This window comes from Acomys russatus, chromosome 27 (genome assembly GCF_903995435.1).
Source record: "Acomys russatus chromosome 27, mAcoRus1.1, whole genome shotgun sequence".
NCBI lineage: Eukaryota > Metazoa > Chordata > Mammalia > Rodentia > Muridae > Acomys > Acomys russatus.
In genome coordinates this window covers 48,556,989-48,578,268 of record NC_067163.1, presented here as the reverse complement: position 1 = coordinate 48,578,268, position 21,280 = coordinate 48,556,989, and the positions used below count along the sequence as shown (strand labels likewise).

Below are 21,280 nucleotides of genomic sequence, written 5' to 3'. Positions count from 1 at the left end.
TTGTGAAATTTTCAGGGCATTACCCCCAGATTTTAAAAAAGAGAACAAAGGGAATACGTACAGAACAAGAGCTCATTAGCCAGCTGCTCTGCTATTGTAGAAGCTAGAAGATGATTGCCTGGCCAGGGCTTATGGAAGTGGAAGCAACACCAATTGAGTCGGCCAGTTCTAGGATTGCGTGCGCTTGTTGCCTCCCACGAACAGGGCCTGAGCGAGGCATTAGGTGACTTCACTGTGTGAGCACCACAGGCTGACTGCACTTGCTCAAATCAGGAAACTGAGAGTCACTTAGCAATGGGAACGTCTCATCTCCCTTGTGTTCTAGGAACAGGACTGTATTTGCAGCCCACATAACATACATGACTGTGCTTCCATGTAAGAGATGGCAGGCAGTACTGACAATAGACATGGCGTAAAAAGAAGAAATGAAAGATAACAGACAAAACTCTGAGCTTGGGTAGTAAGAGACAGAGACTGTGAAGATAGGCAGATTGAATACATACCACAATGCAGCCGTTTATAGCTGAAGGCTACTGCTTTGCAAGCATTGTTTAATATTTTTAGAAGGAATGACATTTTTGGAGTATATTTCGAAGTATTAAAAGTATTTTTAACAATTTCCCTTAAGTCTTGTAAAACGTTTATGAATCTTGTGAGGAGGGCTGTTCTTTCCTTTATTCAGAGATGGAGAAGACACAAAGTAATGTAGTAATATTCTTCTAATCTCATACCACTAATTTACACAAGATTTGAAACTATATCAGTGACACTTAAGGGTGTATAATATGTCTTCTTTCCCTAAACTGTTATTTAACTGAATTTTAAAAAACAATCTCTCTCTCTCTCTCTCTCTCTCTCTCTCTCTCTCTCTCTCTCTCTCTCTCTCTCTCTCTCTCTCTCTCTCTCTCTCTCTCTCTCTCTCTCTCTCTCTCTCTCCAAACACAAGCAGACACAATACAAAATAAATATATATATATATATATACACATATATGTATATATCGCCATCTAGTGGCTAACTTCAGCTTTTGGTGAAATACATATTCAATATTTGCCTATAATTGGTAAAATGTGTAAAGAAACTCAAATGCTGTTATATACATATGGAAAAAAACAGTGATCAAACAAATGTGCTTAAAGATTAAATCAAAGACTTGGAGTGTTCAAATTATCTTCAACTAAACAGTACACTTATTCTTTGCACCTAATAAAAACTCTTTCCACACTGTATTTGTTTATTCGTTCATTTCATGGATTCATTTACGCACTACATATGTTCTCTATGCATGTACACACACTAACATATAACTAAATTCTGAGTTCAGGAAATTTTTGAGACGACTCATTTGTGTTGATAGACACTGGAAAAACATACAAGCATGAGGTTTTATCATATGCCTTGACCATTTAATTATAATACAGTAAGTTCAAAATTATTGGGATATCAAATAAGTAATCAATTTAGGATTAGGGAAAGGCTGGTGAATCAGAGGCCAATTTAAGTATTAAACATTTGCATCAGCTGTCTGATCATTGTCATGGCATCATAATGGAATATTAAATACATCTATGTGCATTCACATTTTCAGTGCACTGTACCGTGTCTAGGTGTCCTCATTCACAAAATATATGCTGTATTCTCTATTTAGGCTCCCTGAACCCTAAATACCATTATAAAACAGATTGGCTATGCATGGCGGTACATACCTGTAATCACAGCATTCAGGAGGCAGAGGCAGGACCACAGTGAATTCACAGCCAACCAAGGCATTGAATTAATACAGTCTTTAAAATCTACAAAGAGATAATCTCCAAGTACTGTCTCTTCTTTGGCACCTATACAGTGCACTAGTAGAGCTAATTACAGTGCTGTTCCTCTATGCACATGAAAACAGGTTGGAATAAATAAGGTCTGAGACTCCATAACCATTTAGATTTCAAAATCAACTTGGTAATGACTTAAAGTTAATTTGGGCATTTTATATATACATTATGTTTTACCCCAGCCAGTGTCTTCCCAGCCCTTCCAGTTTATCTGTTCTGATATCTTGGCCTTGTAAATAAAATGTGACCAACTTGAATTTATCCAAGTAGAGTTTATAATGCCTTCGTAATAGTGCAAAGCACTAAATACTATTGTACACTTTTAAGTAAAACTAGATACATTTGAGCAAAACACAATAAACTTTAATAAACTTTAAATATATTTCAATTATCCTGATAAACCTACATAAATATAATTTATCATATTTTAAAATTTTCTTAGTATATGAGAAAAATAGAAAGACAAAATTAAAGTATTAGTTTAATATTTTTTTTTTTTTTCATTTTTCTTTTTTTTTTTTTTATTAATTTATTCTTGTTACATCTCAATGTTTATCCCATCCCTTGTATCCTCCCATTCCTCCCCCCCCCCCCATTTTCCCATTATTCCCCTCCCCTATGACTGTTCCTGAGGGGGATTACGTCCCCCTATATATTCTCATAGGGTATCAAGTCTCTTCTTGGCTACTTGCTGTCCTTCCTCTGAGTGCCACCAGGTCTCCCCCTCCAGGGGACATGGTCAAATGTGAGGCACCAGAGTATGTGAGAAAGTCGTATCACACTCTCCACTCAACTGTGGAGAATATTCTGACCATTGGCTAGATCTGGGAAGGGGTTTAAAGTTTACCTCCTGTATTGTCCTTGGCTGGTGCCTTAGTTTGAGCGGGACCCCTGGGCCCAAATCTGCCTATCATATTGTTCTACGTGTAGATTTCTAGGACCCTCTGGATCCTTTTATTTTGCTGTTCTCCCATGCGTCTCTCATTTAGAGTCCCAATAGGATGCCTTCCCCTCTGTCCCAGTTTCCTGGTAAGTGAAGGCTTTCGTGGGACATGCCCCTTGGGCTAGTATGCAGATATAAGTGAGTATATACCATTTGATTCTTTCTGCTTCTGGGTTAACTCACTCATTATGATCATTTCTAGCTCAATCCATTTATCCACAAATTTCGGGAATTCCTTGTTTTTAATAGCTGAGTAGTATTCCATAGTGTATATGTACCACAGTTTCTTTATCCACTCTTCTACTGAGGGACACTTAGGCTGTTTCCATGTTCTGGCTATTATGAATAAGGCTGCTATGAACATGGTTGAGCAAATTTTCTTGTTGTGTGCTGGAGCATCTTCTGGGTATATTCCAAGGAGTGGAATAGCTGGGTCTTGAGGAAGCCCTATTCCCATTTTTCTGAGATAGCACCAGATAGATTTCCAAGTGGCTGTACTAGTTTGCATTCCCACCAGCAATGAAGGAGTGTTCCTCTCTCCCCACATCCTCGCCAGCATGTGGTGTCGCTTGAATTTTTGATCTTAGCCATTCCTGATGGTGTAAGATGGAATCTCAGAGTTGTTTGATTTGCATTTCCTGATGACTAAGGAGGTTGAGCATTTCTTAAGTGTTTCTCAGCCATTTGATACTCCTCTGTTGAGAATTCTCTGTTTAGTTCCAAGCCCCATTTCTCAATTGGGTTATTCGGTTTGGTGGTGTTTAATTTCTTGAGTTCTTTATATATTTGGATATTAGACCTTTGTCAGATGTAGGGTTGGTGAAGATTTTTTCCCAGTCTGTAGGCTGTCGCTTTGTTCTCTTGACAGTGTCTCCTGCCTTACAGAAGCTTCTCAGCCTCATGAGGTCCCATTTATTAATGGTGACATTAAGGCCTGGGCCGTTGGTGTTCTGTTCAGGAAGTTGTCTCCTGTGCCAATATGTTCCAGGCTCTTTCCCACTTTTTCTTCTAAGTGAGTTAGTGTCTCTGGTTTTATGTTGAGGTCTTTAATCCACTTGGATTTGAGTTTTGTGCAAGGTGACAATATGGGTCCAGTTTCATTTTTTTACACATAGACCTCCAGTTAGACCAGCACCATTTGTTGAAGAGGCTATCCTTTTTCCATTGAATGGATTTGGCTTCTTGTCAAAAATCAAGTGACCATATGTGGTGGATTCATATCTGGGTCTTCGATTCGATTCCACTGATCAACCAGCCTGTTGCTGTGCCAGTACCATGCTGTTTTAAGTACTATTGCTTATAGTACAGTTTGAGATCAGGTATGGAGATTCCTCCGGAGCATCTTTTATTGTACAAGATTGTTTTAGCTATTCTGGGTTTTTTGTTTTTCCATATGAAGTTCAGAATTGAACTTTCAATGTCTTTAAAAATTGTGTAGTTATTTTGATAGGGATTGCATTGAATCTGTAGATTGCTTTTGGTAGGATGGCCATTTTTACTATGTTAATTCTCCCGATCCATGAGCAAGGAAGATCACGCCATCTTCTCAGGTCATCTTCAATCTCTTTCTTCAGAGTTTTGAAATTTTTTTTCATACAAGTCCTTCACTTGCTTAGTTAGGGTAACTCCTAGATATTTTATATTGCTTGTGGCTAATGTGAAGGGTGTGGTTTTCCTAATTTCTTCCTCTGTAAGCTTGTCATTTGTGTATAGGAAGGCTACAGACTTTTTTGAGTTAATTTTGTATCCAGCCAATTTGCTGAAGGTGTTTATCAGCTTTAGGAGTTCTCTGGTGGAGTTTTGAGGGTCACTTATGTACACTATCATATCATCTGCAAAGAGGGATAATTTGACTTCCTCCTTTCCCATTTGGATACCCTTGATCTCCTTTTGTGTCTTATTGCTCTGGCTAGAACTTCGAGTACTATATTGAAGAGATATGGAGAGAGTGGGCAGCCTTGCCTTGTTCCCGATTTGAGAGGAATTTCCTTGAGTATCTCACCATTTACTTTGATTTGGCTATTGGCTTGCTGTATATAGCCTTTATTATGTTGAGGAAAGTGCCTTGTATCCCCGATCTCTCTAAAACTTTAAACATGAATGGGTGTTGAATTTTATCAAATGCTTTCTCTGCATCCAAGGAGATAATCATGTGGTTTTTTATTTCAGTTTGTTTATATGATGGATTACATTGATGGATTTCCGTATATTAAACCATCCCTGCATGCCTGGTATGAAGCCTACTTGGTCATGATGAATGATATCTTTGATGTGCTCCTGTATTCGTTTTTGCAAGTATTTTTATTTAGTATTTTTGCATCTATGTTCATAAGAGAAATTGGTCTGAAATTCTCTTTCTTTGTTGAGTCTTTGTGAGGTTTAGGTATCAATGAGACTATGGCCTCATAGAATGAATTTGGTAATTTTCCATCCATTTCTATTTTTGGAGTAGCTTGAAGAGTATCGGTATTAGCTCGCCTTTAAAGGTCTGGTAGAATTCTGCACTGAAACCATCTGGCCCTGGGCTTTTTTGGTTGGGAGACCATCGATGATTGCCTTCTATTTCTGTAGGGGAAATGGGACTATTTAACTTGTTTATCTGTTCTTCACTCAACTTTGGCAAGTGAACTTGATCAAGAAAATCGTCCATTTTCCTTAGATTTTCAAATTTTGTGGCGTATATGCCTTCAAAGTAGGATCTTATGATTCTTTGAATTTCTTCAGTGTCTGTTGTTATGTCTCCCTTTTCATTCTGATTTTGTTCATTTCAATACTGTCTCTCTGCCTTTTAGTTAGTTTGGCTAATGGTCTGTCTATCTTGTTGATTTTCTCAAAGAACCAGCTTTTGGTTTGTTGATTCTTTGGACTGTTTTCTTAGTTTCTAATTTGTTAATTTCAGCCCTGAGTTTGATAATTTTCAGGCGTCTACTCCTCTTGGGTGTTTCTGCTTCTTTTTTTCTAGGGCTTCCAGTTGTGTTGTTAAGATGTTATGTGCGATGTTTCCCAATTTCTTTTAAAGGCACTTAGTGCTTGAATTTTCCTCTTAGCACTGCTTTCAATGTATCCCACAATTTGGGGTATGTTGTTTCTTCTCATTTTCATTGAATTCAGAAACTCCTTGATTTCTTTCTTTATTTCTTCCCTGACCCAGGTGTCATTTAGCAGAGAGTTGTTTAGTTTCCACAAACGTGTAGGCTTTTTGTTATTTCTGTTGTTGTTGAATTGCAGCCTAAGGCATGGTGATCTGATAGGATACAAGGTATTATTTCAATCCTCTTGTATCTGTTGAGGCTTGCTTTGTGACCTACGATGTGATCAATTTTGGAGAAGGTTCCATGGGGTGCAGAGAAGAAGGTGTATTCTTTCTGTTTGGGTGAAAGGTTCTATAGATATCTGTTAGATCCATTTGACCATGGCATTGGTTAATGATGTTATTTCTCGGCTTAGTTTCTGTTTCAATGACTTATCCTTCAGTGAGAGTGGGGTTGTGAAGTCTCCCACTATTTATTGTGTGGGGATCGATGTGTGGTTTAAGCTTTTTTAGGAGATCTTTACATATGTGGGTGCCCTTGTATTGGGAGCATAGATGTTCAGAATTGTGATGTCATCTTGGTTGACTTTACCTTTGATGAGTATGAAGTGTCCTTCCTCATCCCTTTTGATTAATTTTGGTTGAAAGTCTATTTTGTTCGATACTAAATGGCTACACCCTGCTTGCTTCTTGTGAACCATTTGCTTGGAATATTTTTTTCCAACCTTTTACCCTGAGGTAATGCCTTTCATTATGGGTGAGATGTGTTTCTTGGATGCAGAAGACTGTTGGGTCTTGTTTATGTAACCCATTCGGTTAGTTCTGTGTCTTTTTATTGGAGAATTGAGGCCATTGATGTTGAGAGATATTAATGACCAGTGACTGTTAAGAGTCTTAATTTTGATGTTGTTTCCAGTCGAGCGTTTGTGTAGTTGTGTTTTTGCCATGGAATAGTTATCTATTCCTGGGTAGTTTTGGTTGTAGCTTGACCTTTGGGATGAAGTTTTCCTTCTAGCACCTTCTGTAAAGCTGGGTTTGTGGATAGGTACTGTTTGAATTTGTTTTTGTCATGGAATATTTTGTTTTCTCCATCAATGGTTATTGATAATTTTGCTGGGTAAGTAGTCTGGCCTGGCATCTGTGTTCTCTTAGGGTTTGCAGGATCTCTGTCCAGGCCCTTTCTGGCTTTTATGGTCTCTGCTGAGAAGTCAGGTGTAATTCTGATAGGTTTACCATTAAATGTTATTTGGCCCTTTTCCCTTGCAGCTTTTAATATTTTTCTTTGTCTGCATGTTTTGTGTTTTGATTATTATGTGGCGAGCAGTTTTTCTTTTCTGGTCCAATTCTATTTGGTGTCTGTAGGCTCTTGTCTGTTTATAGGCATCTCTTTCTTTAGATTGGGGAAATTTTCTTCTATGGTTTTGTTGAGAATAGTTTCTGGGCCCTGGAGTCTGATGTCTTCTCTTTCTTCAATGCCTATTATCCGCAAATTCTTCTTTTTCATGGTTGTCCTTAATTTCTTGGATGTTTTGTGTCAGGAGTTTTCCAGATTTGGCATTTTCTTAATGGTTATTCAATATCTGTGATTGTATCTTCTAGCCCTGAGATTCGTTCTTCCATCTCTTGGATTCTGTTAGAAAAGCTCACCTCTGTGTGCTCGCCTTCTTCTCTGAGGTCTCCACGTTCTCGTTTTTTCTTCTGTCTGTGTGTTATCATTGATCCATTTTCATTTTCAGATCTTGAACTGATTTTTTGATTTCTTTCATCTGATTTTTGTATATTCCTGAGTTTCTTCCATTCCTCTTATAGGTCTTCAGAGCTGAACCGTTTTAGTTATTTCTTTCATCTGGTGTTTACATTTTCCTGCAATTTCCAGTTCCACTCTATTGTGCTTTTTTATGTCTCCACCTGTTGTCGCGTCTTCCTGCATTTGATTACGGAATTTATTTGTTTCCTCCATTATATCCTCATTCTAAGGACTTGCGGTCATTTTCTTGTATTTCCGTTGTATTTGAGTTTCCTGGTGGTTTTCTTTGGGATAGCTGGAAAACTGGAGACGCCATGTTGTTTTGGGGTTTTTTGCGTATGCTTTTTCGTTGTCCTTTAGACATCTTGCCGTCTTTGTTTTTGTTGGGTAGCTTCCAGAGTTGAATGGAGGGTGTCTGATGATAGATTCACTTGTTTTCTTACGATTTCCCTAGGCTGCGAGCTCAAAGCTTCACTGGTGTGGATGTTAGGAGGTTAGCCCTGTTGTTCTGGTCTCTCACAGCCAGCGATCCTCAGTCCCTCTCTGCTGTGGATCCTGCAATTGTTCTGGGTCTCTGAATGAGCGTTGGGTCAGGCCAAGGTATCCACAGCCTTCTGTGTTCCCTGCCAAGTCCAGCCAGGAGCACTGGGACCGAACCACGGGCAGAACTCAGCTAGATTCTCAGGGCCAGAACCGTCTGCCAAGCTCAGCTAGGGATTTTGGGCCCAAAATGCACACAGGGCCCAGCCAGAATTTTTGGGCTGGGACTACGCACCAAGCTCCACTAGGGCCTTTTGGCCCAAAGTGCGTGCTGTGGTCAGTTATTGACTCAGGGCCCGAACTGACCACCAATCTCAGCCAGGAATTCTGGATTCAAACTGTACACTGTGTCCAACCAGAGTCTTAGAGCTGGTGGAACCGAGAGCTCTGTCCAGCCTGTGCCACAGCAGGAGAACTGCGGCTGCTCTGAGTTAGCGCCAGTGGTGGGACAAGTGCTCCGCCCGGACTGTGTCCCTGCAGGGGAGCTGCCGCTGAGCTGAGGTGGTGCCTAGGATGGAACCGAGCACGTCACCAAGCCTGCGCCACAGCAGGAGAACTGCGGCTGCTCTGAGTTAGCGCCAGTGGTGGGACAAGTGCTCCGCCCGGACTGTGTCCCCGCAGGGGAGCTGCCGCTGAGCTGAGGTGGTGCCTAGGATGGAACCGAGCACGTCACCAAGCCTGCGCCACAGCAGGAGAACTGTGGCTGCTCTGAGTTAGCGCCAGTGGTGGAACAAGTGCTCCGCCCGGACTATGTCCCCGCAGGGGAGCTGCCGCTGAGCTGAGGTGGTGCCTAGGATGGAACCGAGCACGTCACCGAGCCTGCGCCACAGCAGGAGAACTGCGGCTGCTCTGAGTTAGCGCCTGTGGTGAAACCAAGTGCTCCGCCCAGACTGTGTCACCGCAGGGGAGCTGCCGCTGAGCTGAGGTGGTGCCTAGTGTGGAGCAGCGTGCTCAACTAAGCCTGCGCCACAGCAGGGGAGCTATGGCCACGCTGAGTTAGTGCCTCAGGCAGAATTGTTTGCTGGGCCGGGCCAATACCCAGGACTCTGGGGCCGAACTGTCCGCCGAGTCCAATCTGGGTCCAAAGGCTCCACGCGACCCAAATCCTGCCCCGAGTCCCCTCTCCCGCAGCAATTCCCACCAGCCACCACACCAATCGCCTCCACCGGAAGGCTATGAGCTGCAAACCTCAGCCGCCGCTGCTGGTGCCGCTGGTGCTGCCGCCTCTACCGCTGCCGCTCCGATCAGAGAAAAACCACGCTCCTCCCGTGTGCAGGGGCACGCAGGTCCTCCGCACCCTGGTCCCTCCGAACCGTGGAGCACTCCCGCTGCCGTGATGTTCGGACCTCGGTGTTCCTGGCTCAGAAATCTGTGCAATTTCCTGAATTGTTCACTGGAGCCTCCAAACGCGGTCCACACTGCTCGCCGCCATCTTGGATCCCCTAGTTTAATATTTTATACCTGTATTCTAAAAGCTATAATCTAGCACATATGTTTTTCTCTTTAAGTTACATTCAATATTTTAAGTACTGTATCTGTTGTTTGAGAAATGTATAAGATTTATCAACTTACATGAGCTTTTAATCCATAGAGTAACCAAGAAACATCTATAGTGAGGAAATAAAGTAAAATATTTTATTTAATGGTTGATGGTTTGTTATTTCTATCCAGGAAAATCAAAGACTCCATGCTCAAATGTTTTCAGGCTCAGTCTTAATTTTCTTTCTTTCTTTCTTTCTTTCTTTCTTTCTTTCTTTCTGTCTGTCTTTCATTATTTATACAGTATTCTGCCTGCGTGTCCACCTGTCAGCCAGAAGAGGGAATGAGATCTCATTATAAATGGTTGTGAGCCACCATGTGGTTCCTGGGGATTGAACTCAAGACCTTTGGAAGAACAGACAGTGCTCTTAATCTCTGAGCCATCTCTCCAGCTCCTCAATGTTTCTTTTCATAAGGAAACCAAAAGAACTTTCAGGTTGAATATTATAGAAAGAAATAGTCCCTGTGCTGATGTCACTAAAACTACCATATGCCCTGTCCTTCACAGATGCGATTACATCAGTCATTTAAAACCTTCAAATCCATTCTCTAGTGTAACCCAAAAATATGTGTATGCATCAAAACCAGACATACTGTCTGATGATATAAAAAGGACATTTTCATAAAAGATGCCTCACAGTGGTATTTCCCTTGTAAATTTGAAAGTGTTTTACTTTTTACGTTTACTTCTTCCTCCCTAGGACCTGATTGCAGATCTGAAGGAGCAGCTTTCCTCTCACTTCAAAGAAGTGATGGTGGGCCTGATGTACCCTCCACCATCTTACGATGCTCATGAACTCTGGCATGCCATGAAGGTAGTGGATGACACAATAATGCACCTGCATCACATACAGGCTTATCTAATAGTACACCTAGGACAGGGACAGGCTCAGACGTCAACAAAGGATAGACCTTCCTCTCCAACAATGGTGAGACGCTCCTGCAGTTTAAATGATTGCAGACAAAAGAAAATAGCTAGCCTACCATGTAACTATGGAAATACGGTATCAAAAAGAGACTATCTGGGAAAAGGGAGTCTCTGAGTCAAGTGACTGGGTCCCGGCTTATTATTTGGTTGTAGAAACTGACAAATTCGGTCACCTTCAAGCTCAGCTCCAACAGGAATGAGTGGGTTAGCTGCTGGTGCTGTTCAGACTTGTCTCTCTTTCATATGTGTTCTCATGCTGAGGAAGTTGGGTTTAAAGTTATGAGAATCTAGCAAATGTACTTGTAAACATTTGGCTCGGAATCAAAACAAAATGCTGAATTGGGGTCGAAATATCAATGGCATTGTTATTCTGTATGAACTTAAAGTAAATGCATACATATGGAAAATATTTCTCAGGTGCATCAAAATTATACTTCCGAAGAACTAAGATCTTACAGAGAAGTCACATTTGTGAAATAAACTTCAGGTTCTGTTGTATGGGGATGGGGGGGGGGGGGGGGGTAGGGAGCCTTTGGCTTCTTTCAAATGTTGACGGTAAATATCTGTAAGACTGTTTAAATCCTTCTATAAAGTGCTTGTCAAAGACCAGATCATCCCAATGTGTGACGGAAATGAGGCAAGAGACAAAAAAAAATTAAAGATACGTGGATTTTAGCCATAATATATTGATCAGAATAGTGATTTTTATAAAATTTGGAGGAATTCCTTCCAATCATATGTTTTTCAAAATTTACAAGCCAATTCCCATTTCTTGTAAAACTATGTGGAAGAAAACTGTAAGAATGACATCTTCTGTTACGGCTGAGAGAACAGCAAGCTGTCTCAGCAAGTCAGAGAACGGCAAGGTGTGTCCTGAAGAACCCCTGGACGGGATGTGCTGCCTTTAAGACCATGATTGTAGATTAGTACACTGTATGCTAAAAGATACAGCAAAACACAGCCTGTTCAAAGGCTGAGCAGTCTAAACACAGGTCCACAGCCGGGGAGAGAGAAGCACGGGTCACGAACCCATACTTGATAAATTATGAGACCTATGTTCTAATTTCAAACTGCTGAAGGATTGATATTCCAGTAACACATGGAGTTACAATTCCACTCCAGAGGAAAGTGGAAGAACTCAGTGTGTCTTCCCATGTTGATTAGCAATGCCCATAGTTGTTGTAATTAAATGGACCACATTCCTGCAGATAACATCATCCCTCGGGGGTCATCAAACAGTGAACAGCTGACACAGACCTGAGACTGCACTGACTTTTGTCCTGAATGCACTCTCTTTCCCCTCTACTACCTCTAAGAACACCATGAATGCTTTGTTCTTTTATCGTAAATAAAGTAAACCATTCTTCCAAATAAAAGCATCTTCATATTTCTCTCTGACTTTTAGGGAGCAGGCACTGATGAGAATTGCCTCATTGAAATATTAGCTTCAAGAACAAATGGGGAGATTTTCCAATTGCGAGAAGCCTACTGTATGCGTAAGAAAAAAATATAAATATGTATATATTATGCACGTGTACAACCATGCTTTCAAATATCACCCAAAAGTATTCCATGTCATGTATTTTAAATGCTTTTAGGGTACTGCTCTGCTTTAATTCTCTGTTGCTGTGGTAAAATTTGACCAAAAGCAAGTGGAAAGAGGCGGTTGACTTGACTTACAGGTTAAGGTCATAACTGATGGGAGTTAGTGAGAAACTCATATGGAAACCTGAGGCAGGAGCTGATGCAGACATTACGGAGAAACACTGCCTACTAGCTTGCTCAGTTATTTATTTGTTTGCTTGTTTGTTGTCCAGCTGAGACCCACCTGCTCAGAGATGGCATCGCCCACAATAGGCTGCATCCTCCTACCTCAATTAGCAAACAAGAAAATTCCTCTACAGATGTGCCCACACGCCAAGATGAAGGAATAAATTCTTTATATGATGTTTGCTCGTCCCATAGCTGTCAGGATGGCAACAAGATTAGACGTGACAGGCACCTCCTACGATTAAAATATAACTCACTGGAGTAGAACAGAGGTTTTTGGCACCCTGGAGTAGGTGAAAAGGAAGAAGATTTTGATCAGCTGGTACACTGTGACAGTTATATTGGAAGAATAAGTTCTGATATTCTGCTGCACAGTACAAGGAAGAGAAATAATAATAACTTACTTTATGCCTCAATGTAGCCGGCAGAGAGAAGTGGCTGTATCAAATAGTAATGATAAGTAGTGAATAGCAAGCACTACACAAGGTATTCAAGAGTTGAAACATTATAATGTACCATATATATATACAATTATATATTGACCAGAAAGCTAAAATACAGGAGACAACAAATATAATGAAGTAATATGACTCACTCAAAATCGATGTCTTCATTAAATAAAACTGATCATTATCACACTGAAAATAAAATAATTACCAAGAAATTCAAGCAAATTTTGCTCAAGTGTGATTACAGATATCTATAAAGCACGTGCTTTAGTGTGACAGGAAGTACCCAGCAGGTCAATTCAGGGACTTGCTGCTCTTTACCCAAGAGGCACCTTCAATATGAACAAAATACAGCAAACAGTGACCATTGCTCATGAAATACATCTTTTTACTTTACATAAATGTCACCTCCCCCCTAAAAAGAAATGGCACCATCCCAACAAGTTACCTCAAAATCAAACATTTTCACATTTTAAAATAAAAATATTATTTTCATTGTCAAGATGTTGCAATGCCTTAATTTCCATCCTGTTGTGTATTGTGAACATTGAGCCGTCTTCATGGCTACTTTTTTTTTTACACTTCTGCGCAAAATCAAAATTTTCCCAAGTGGAATGAAGTGAGAATTTTCACTTGAGAACTAAAATGATTTGGAGCACCTGGGAAAATGGTTAGCCTAGCCAACAGCATACAGCATGGAACAAAGGAATCTGGCTTTTCAGAAGGAGCTGTTGTGACCTCCAAAGTTGTCTTTCAATGTTGGCTCAGAATGACTTGTTTAGTAATCCAGTACTAGTTTGATATGACTATAGTTAATATGCAGGTGTCTTTATCATAGTTCTGGTACAAAAATCGGCCAACTGGTTGATGGCTTCCTCATGCTTAACACTCAGGAGCTTTATCTATGTACATCCCATTGACACGAGGTTCTGTAAGGAGTCATGCTTTTAACACGAATGTTTTACTGCCCAGAATACAGCAACAACCTTCAAGAGGACATTTATTCAGAGACCTCGGGACACTTCAGAGATACGCTCATGAACTTGGTGCAGGTATGGTTTTGCAAAATCTTACCATTTTACACTCTTTTTAAAAAAGAGACGCATTTCACTCTTACTAAATTGAAGAGAAAGCCCAGTATATTGTAATTCACGCATACACTCTATGTAATAACAATTACTATCAGCCAAGTCTGAGTGACTTAACTTAAAACTTGACTTACACATGTTGTAAGTACGATTGTGTACCAACTCTGTACTAAAATATTCTAAATCTGCTATATTTCAAATTATTACAAATACATATATGTGTATAAGTGATTATTTAGAAAACTTAAATTTTTATTTTTTATCTAAAGCTCCAGATTTTTTTAATTAAAATATTTTATTTTTATGTGTACGGGCATTTTGTCTTAATGTATATCTGTGCACCACATGTATTCTTGGTGCCAACAGATGCCAGACAAAGAAATAACATTCCATGAAACTGAGGTTACAGATGGTTGTGACCCACCACATGGATGCTAGAAATTGAACCGAGGTCTTTAGGAAGAAAAGCTAGTGTTCTTAATCACCGAGTTGTCTCTCTAACCCTGTGTTCTATTTTTTAAACTTCTACATGGGTTGGAGCATATGACATTTCCTAGGCTGCTACTCTGTACTTATTGTTATGTAGTAAGTGAGTTTAATTTTTCATATAGTGCAACAAAATCATTTCGTATGATACAAATATTCTTATAAGTGGCTAACAGATAAAAAAGTAAAGAGTATGGGGTTAAGATATTTATAGCTTAGCAATAAAATTATTTCATAACTGGGGCAAGTTCTTCCATGTCTAGCAGCACAAAAAAGTGTGTGTGTGTGTGTGTGTGTGTGTGTGTGTGTGTGTGTGTGTGTGCAGTGTGTGCAGTGATTGTCCAAGAAGCCAGAACATTGAGATGCAGAATTGAATTAGCTCCTATTGTATTTTACTGACAACAAAAGATCTCAGTGCTGCCTATACAAATTCCACTATACTATACATTATTTAAAAACAACCTTACTTCTAATAAAAATTATATTTTGTCATTTACCTTCTTTTTCTCTAATGACTAAATGGTATGTATTTATTTCTATCCAATTAGCATTTCTCAAAAACATTCCCCGCGTTTGCACCGTAATAATAGTAATATTTTAAAGTATAGTTATCTTTTAGTTTATGTCTGCTTTTGAATGTGCCTGTCATCCTTTTGAAGAAAGACATTCAGGAATTCAAGTAGAGTCCGTGTTCTGCATTAAATAGTAAAAATGCAAAACCTCGCAGTTTCAGAAGACAACTTAAAGGCCGTGGGCTTTTCTTTCATTTTATGAAGTGTATATTATGGTGTGTATGGTTTGATATTTGTGGTGTGTCTGTGTGTGTGTGTGTGTGTGTGTGTGTGTGTGTGTTTCATGGCATGTGTCTAAAATCATTTCTAAATCTACAAACCTTTACACATCAAAACCATAGCCCCACAATTTAAAAAAAACCAATTTCTTAAAGTCATAGAAACAAATAATAATAATAATAATAATAATAATAATAATAATAATAATAATAATAATGCACTAAAAGTTATTTAATTTCATACATGTGCAGTGAAGAAAAGAATCGCTGCCTTTGAAGAAGGAAGCAAAAGAAGTGTCCTTTACAGTAAAGTAAGGAGAGGAGGGCCAGGGACGCACACTCTATTTGTTTCACTATTTTCATATATTTCAAGATTAATATAATTACATTGCTTCTACTTTTTCCTTCTTCCTTCCAAACCCTCCAATATACCCTCCTTGTTCATTTTTTAAATTCAGGGACACATTTTCTTTCTTTCTTTTTTTTTTTTATTAATTTATTCTTGTTACATCTCAATGTTTATCCCATCCCTTGTATCCTCCCATTCCTCCCTCCCCGCCCATTTTCCCATTATTCCCCTCCCCTATGACTGTTCCTGAGGGGGATTACCTCCCCCTGTATATGCTCATAGGGTATTAAGTCTCTTCTTGGCTACCTGCTGTCCTTCCTCTGAGTGCCACCAGGTCTCCCCCTCCAGGGGACATGGTTAAATGTGAGGCACCAGAGTATGTGAGAAAGTCATATCACACTCTCCACTCAACTGTGGAGAATATTCTGACCATTGGCTAGATCTGGGTAGGGGTTTAAAGTTTACCGCCTGTATTGTCCTTGGCTGGTGCCTTAGTTTGAGCGGGACCCCTGGGCCCAAATCTGCCTATCATATTGTTCTACTTGTAGGTTCAGGGACACATTTTCATTAATTATTTTTACATATGTGTGTGCATGTATGTGTGTTCCTAAATATACAACCAGCTCAGACTGTGTAATGCTTGTGTGTGTCTTTTCTGAGACCTAAAGAAAAAGAAAGGAGCACGCCAAGGATATCCCTACCCACATTCTCTGTTGAATGGCCCGATGAAAACGCAGTATGACGCTAAGACACTGCATGCCTTCCTTCTTTTCTCTGTTGCCGATGACTGCACCTTCCTGGTTTTTTTTAATTAATACGTACTTGTGAGGGTGACACATGCGGACCACCATGCCAGAGTAAATGTCAGGATAGAACTTCTGGAAGTTTGTTCTCTCCTTCCACCATGTGGGTCCTCGGGATCAAAATCACGTCAGCAGGTTAGCAACAAGTAGCGATGGACCCAGTTCTCCAGTTCCCTGGCTTGTTTTTAACCGGCACAACACGTTTCTGTGGCTGTCTTGTAAACTAACTGATGTAACCAGCACATTGCTGGTGTCCTTTATTACTCTCGTCTTCCTGTGAAGAGGTGCCATGGAGTCTAACATCCTTGAGAGCTGAATTTGGACAAACTTACAAGGACCAATAGTTTAATCAAAAACTGAAGAGTCCACTCTTTTTTACTGTTAGTCAAAGGTATTCACATTGCATTCTGATTGTCACTCCCTCTCTCTGTATCTTCCCGTTCCCACCCTCTCTCCCTCTTCTGACCTGTTCCCTAGACTTCTAACGGGGTGAGGGCCCTCCTCCCCCACAGTCTGTTCACAGTCTATCAGATCTCATCAGGGTAGTCTCCATCCCCTTCTGTGTGCCCTCAAAACCGCCCTGCCACGGGGCAGTGATCAAATCTCAGGCACCAGAGTTCGTGTCAGAGTTAGTTCTCGCCTCTCCCCCTTTCCCACACACATAAAGAATGAAAGGGGGGTCCATCAGCTAAGTCTGAACAGGGGTCTAGGTACACTGCAAGTATTGTCCTTGGTTGGTATATCAGTTTTTGCAGGGTCCCTCGAGTTCAGATCCACCAGCCTTGATGGTCTCCCTGTGGAGCTCCTAACCCCTGTGGGTCCTTACACACACACACACACACACACACACACACACACACACACCTTCCATACAACTCTCAGCGCTCTGCCTGGAGTTCAGCTGTGAGTCTCAGTATCTGGCCCTAGCCCGTGCTGGGTAGATTTTTCTCAGAGGACTTCTATGTTGGGCTAATATCCACATATAAGCGAGTATATACCATGCGTATCTTTCTAGGTCTGGGTTATATTACGCAGGATATGATCTTTTCTAGTTCCAACCATTTGCCTTCAAATTTCAAGATTTCCTTGTTTTTCATAGCTGAATAGGATTCCATTGTGCAAATGTAAACACCACCAAACCAAATAACCCAATTAAATAATGGGGTACAGAGCTAAACAGAGAATTCTTAACAGAGGAATATTGAGTGGCTGAGAAACATTTAAAGAAATGCTCAATGTCCTTAGTTATCAGGGAAATGCAGATCAAAATGACTCTGAGAATCCACCTCATATATGTCAGAATGGCTAAGATTAAAAAAAAAAATTCAAGTGACAGCACATGCTGGCAAGGAAGCAGAGAAAAGGAAACACTCTTCTATTGCTGGTGTGAGTGCAAATTTGTACAAACACTTTGGAAATCAATCTGGCACTTCCTCAGAAAATTGTAAATAGTGCTACCTCATACCCATCTATACCACTGCTGGCCATAAACCCAAAAGATGCTCCGTCATACAGGGACATTAGCTCAACTATGTTCTTAGCAACTTTATTCATAATAGCCAGAAACTGGAAAAAAAAAAAAACCAGATGACCCTCAACCAAAGAATGGATAAAGTCCACTCTCTTTTGAACGTGGGTTTCTGACGTCTTTAAAAATAAACAATCCTGAAACCTAGGAAGAATGAAGTCCTACCCACTCACAGTACCATTCATGCACAAGTATGCGTACTTGGCTCTTTCTGAGATGTATGCCTTTAAGGACAAATTTTTTGCATCTTTGCATCCCCATTATGTCTCTTTATTTCCAGCTGCAAGGCTCTTAGATGAGAAAATGAGCCTATTTTAACTGCAAGGCCAAATTATAATGTTCTTCTTTTCACACACTCTCCAACTCTCAAATCACATAGTTTGGTATCTATAAGAAATTTCCCCTTTCCAACAGATAAAAGAGTCAAATTTCTAAACTTTCTCCTCTTTAACATCTGTGTGCAAAACAACTAATTACTTACTGGATCTCATCTCCTGCTCCTAATGCGTGCATAAAGTCCTAGGACAAGTTCCCTTTCTCAAGGTCCCATGAAGACCAGGACAGAGCGTCTCTCCCATGGGCTCAGGCTCCTTTCTTCTTCTTATCTCTACGTTCACTATGTCACTCCGACCTCAAGACTTAACAACACAGTGGAGGGTTGTAATTGGTGCATTTTTTTTCTCTCACTGGCTAAATCTAAATCAAATCTGCACAATTTAATGCCAGGACAGGCTGCATATCTTATTCCCAGTGGCTTTGTCTTCAAAGAGCTTGGTGATCATCCACATTGAGCGTCAGAGTTGAAACAAAATATAATTTTCTTTAATCACTTCTACTACTATCACCACTACTATTATTTCTGCTGCTGCTACTGCTGGTGTGTGTGTGTGTGTGTGTGTGTGTGTGTGTGTGTGTGTGTGTGTTTGGCAAATGCACCAGGGCACATGTATGGAAGTCAAAGCAGTTATTTTTCTCCTTCCATCTTTACTTGGGCTCCAGGATTAAATCAGGGAGCCAAGCATACACAGCATGTGCTTTTACCCTCACAACCATCCTGAGAGCCCTCTTGTCCTCTTTCACGTCAAATGTATTCTATCACACCATTTCACACCTCCTCTTCCTGAGGATCGTTTTTCTCTACCTCGTGTTTCCCCTTTCTAGCTTCCTCTGTCTCTCATGCACACATGCACACACACAGACACATAGGCACATACACACAGAGTTAACTTGGTTCGTTATTCATTTTGGTTTCGTAAGCAAAGAATTTAACATTATGAATTATTTCTGCTTTGTCTAAGAATGATGGGTATGCCTAAGAAATAGCCAAAGTGAAAAAATTAATTGTTCCTTTGAAACAATGACAATGTGTGAGGTTTTATTCATTATATTTTTAGGTAGTTTTAATTATTTCTTTTACTTTTGAGATTATAGCTATATCATTTCCTTTCTGCATTTCCTCCTTCTAAATCTTCCCATATCTCCTCGTAGCTCTCTTTCAAATTCATGACCTCTTTTTACATTAGTTATTGTTACATGTATATGTCTATGTGCATGTATGTGTGTATGTATGCGTACGTACATGTGTATGTATATGTATATATATGTATACACACATATTTTCCTAAATATAACCTCTTCTGTAAACCACAACTTCATCTTCCCCTCTTTTCTTCTACTGATACAACTTTGCATCTCTTTTGGGGTGTACTAACATGCCCAAAGACAGGAAATATGGTCCCCTTCAGTGAGTGTTTATTGTACGTAGCACTTCATGCTGTAATTCTTACAAATTTTATATCATTCAACTAAAGGATGAAAAATATAGAATACACACATGAGAACAAACCAATAGGGGCTGGAGAGATAGCACAGCGGTTAAGAGCACTGTCTGCACTTCCAGGAGTCCTGAGTTTAATTCCCTACAAATACATGCAGGATCAGAATGTGATCTGATGCCCTCTTCTGGCATGTAGGTGTATATTCAAATACAGCACAGAACATAATGATGTATATGGGTGAATATGCAATGGTGATAACATTATGTCATATACTAACCCAGGAAATTTTATTTACATAAGCATAAAAATGGAGAACACTTTTCAGAAACTGCTAACAAAGGCAAATATTAGTGATTTCTCATGGGGGAAAACTGTTAGTGATCAGTTAGATTCTTCCAAATTTCTCAATTAAAAAAAATCAGGGACATTGTCCAGCCTTGATATGAAGGCTTTTCTTTTGTCTTAGTGTATCTTGTTTTATCGTGTTTGGCTCTCTTGGAGGCCTTCTCTTTTCTGAAGAGTAAATCAATAAGAAATTTTTATTTGAAAATGAGATATATTAACAAGTCAACCTATTGACCCATGATTTGCACTAAAATTTTCATTTTACATAAAGTCATTGTTACCAAAATCAAGAAAAATTTTAATATATTTTATTAATTTATTCATATTACATCTCAATTGTTTTCCCATCCCTTGTATCCTCCCATTCCTCCCTCCCTCTCATTTTCCCCTTACTCCCCTCCCCTATGTCTGTGACTGAGGGGGACTTCCTCCCCCTGGATATGCTCATAGGGTATCAAGTCTCTTCTTGGTAGCTTGTTATCCTTCCTCTGAGTGCCATCAGGCCTCCCCATCCAGGGGACGTGGTCAAATATGGGGCACCAGAGTTCATGTGCAAGTCAGACCCCACTCTCCACTCAATTGTGGAGAATGTCCTGTCCGTTGACTAGATCTGGATAGGGGTTCGAAGTTTACTGGGCATATTGTCCTTGGTTGGTGCCATAGTTTGAGTATTGTACTTGGTGTTGGTGTCTCTGGGTTTGTTTTGGAGTACTCATGGTGAGTACCTAGTTTATAAAGCTGCCCCTATTAGCAGCCTTAACTAATCAAGACCTGGAGTGAGAATTTTAAATTCTAGTAACATATAAAGTAAATAATAGACCTCAGTTTATCATCACCTAAATGAAGATATTTGATTAAAGTGGCAAACCAATATTACTTTGATTTGAAATGGAGATATGTCTTTTATGAGAAAATAACTATATAATGTTTTAATATATACTCATTTCCATGTCAATAGCTCATTTCCAAATTTTAAATTTCATGAGGTAAATATTTATTCTATTTTTTATTTTTATTTCATTTATGCATGCCACAACACACTTGTAAGAACTGGAAGAGCTACTTGTAGAAGTTAGTTTTCTCCTAGAACATGGAGGTTCTAGGGATCAAACTCAGGTCATCAGGTTTGTGGACAAGCGCCTTTAGCCCTTGAACCATCTTGCTGGCCCTCATGAGCTTAGTCTTAGTTAAAACATTCTATAAATTTAGAGGAAGGGTAATTTTACTTAGATTAATGATGTTATATAATGTAAATTGAAACAACAGTTTCCATCCAGAGATTATTCTAATACAATTATATTATAGTTGAGCAAGAAGAAAAATCTATCTGTCCACCTGTCATG

At 39.8% G+C, this 21,280-nt stretch overlaps 1 protein-coding gene across 1 annotated transcript in view; it reads left to right on the top strand.

Annotated features, from left to right (window-relative positions):
• Anxa10 (annexin A10) overlaps positions 1-21,280 on the top strand; it is a 75,355-nt gene that overhangs the window by 41,265 nt on the left and 12,810 nt on the right. The window contains exons 4-6 of the mRNA XM_051169906.1: positions 10,325-10,438; positions 11,957-12,047; positions 13,743-13,822. Coding sequence (XP_051025863.1) covers positions 10,325-10,438; positions 11,957-12,047; positions 13,743-13,822 — 285 coding nt within the window. The remainder of the gene's footprint in view (positions 1-10,324; positions 10,439-11,956; positions 12,048-13,742; positions 13,823-21,280) is intronic.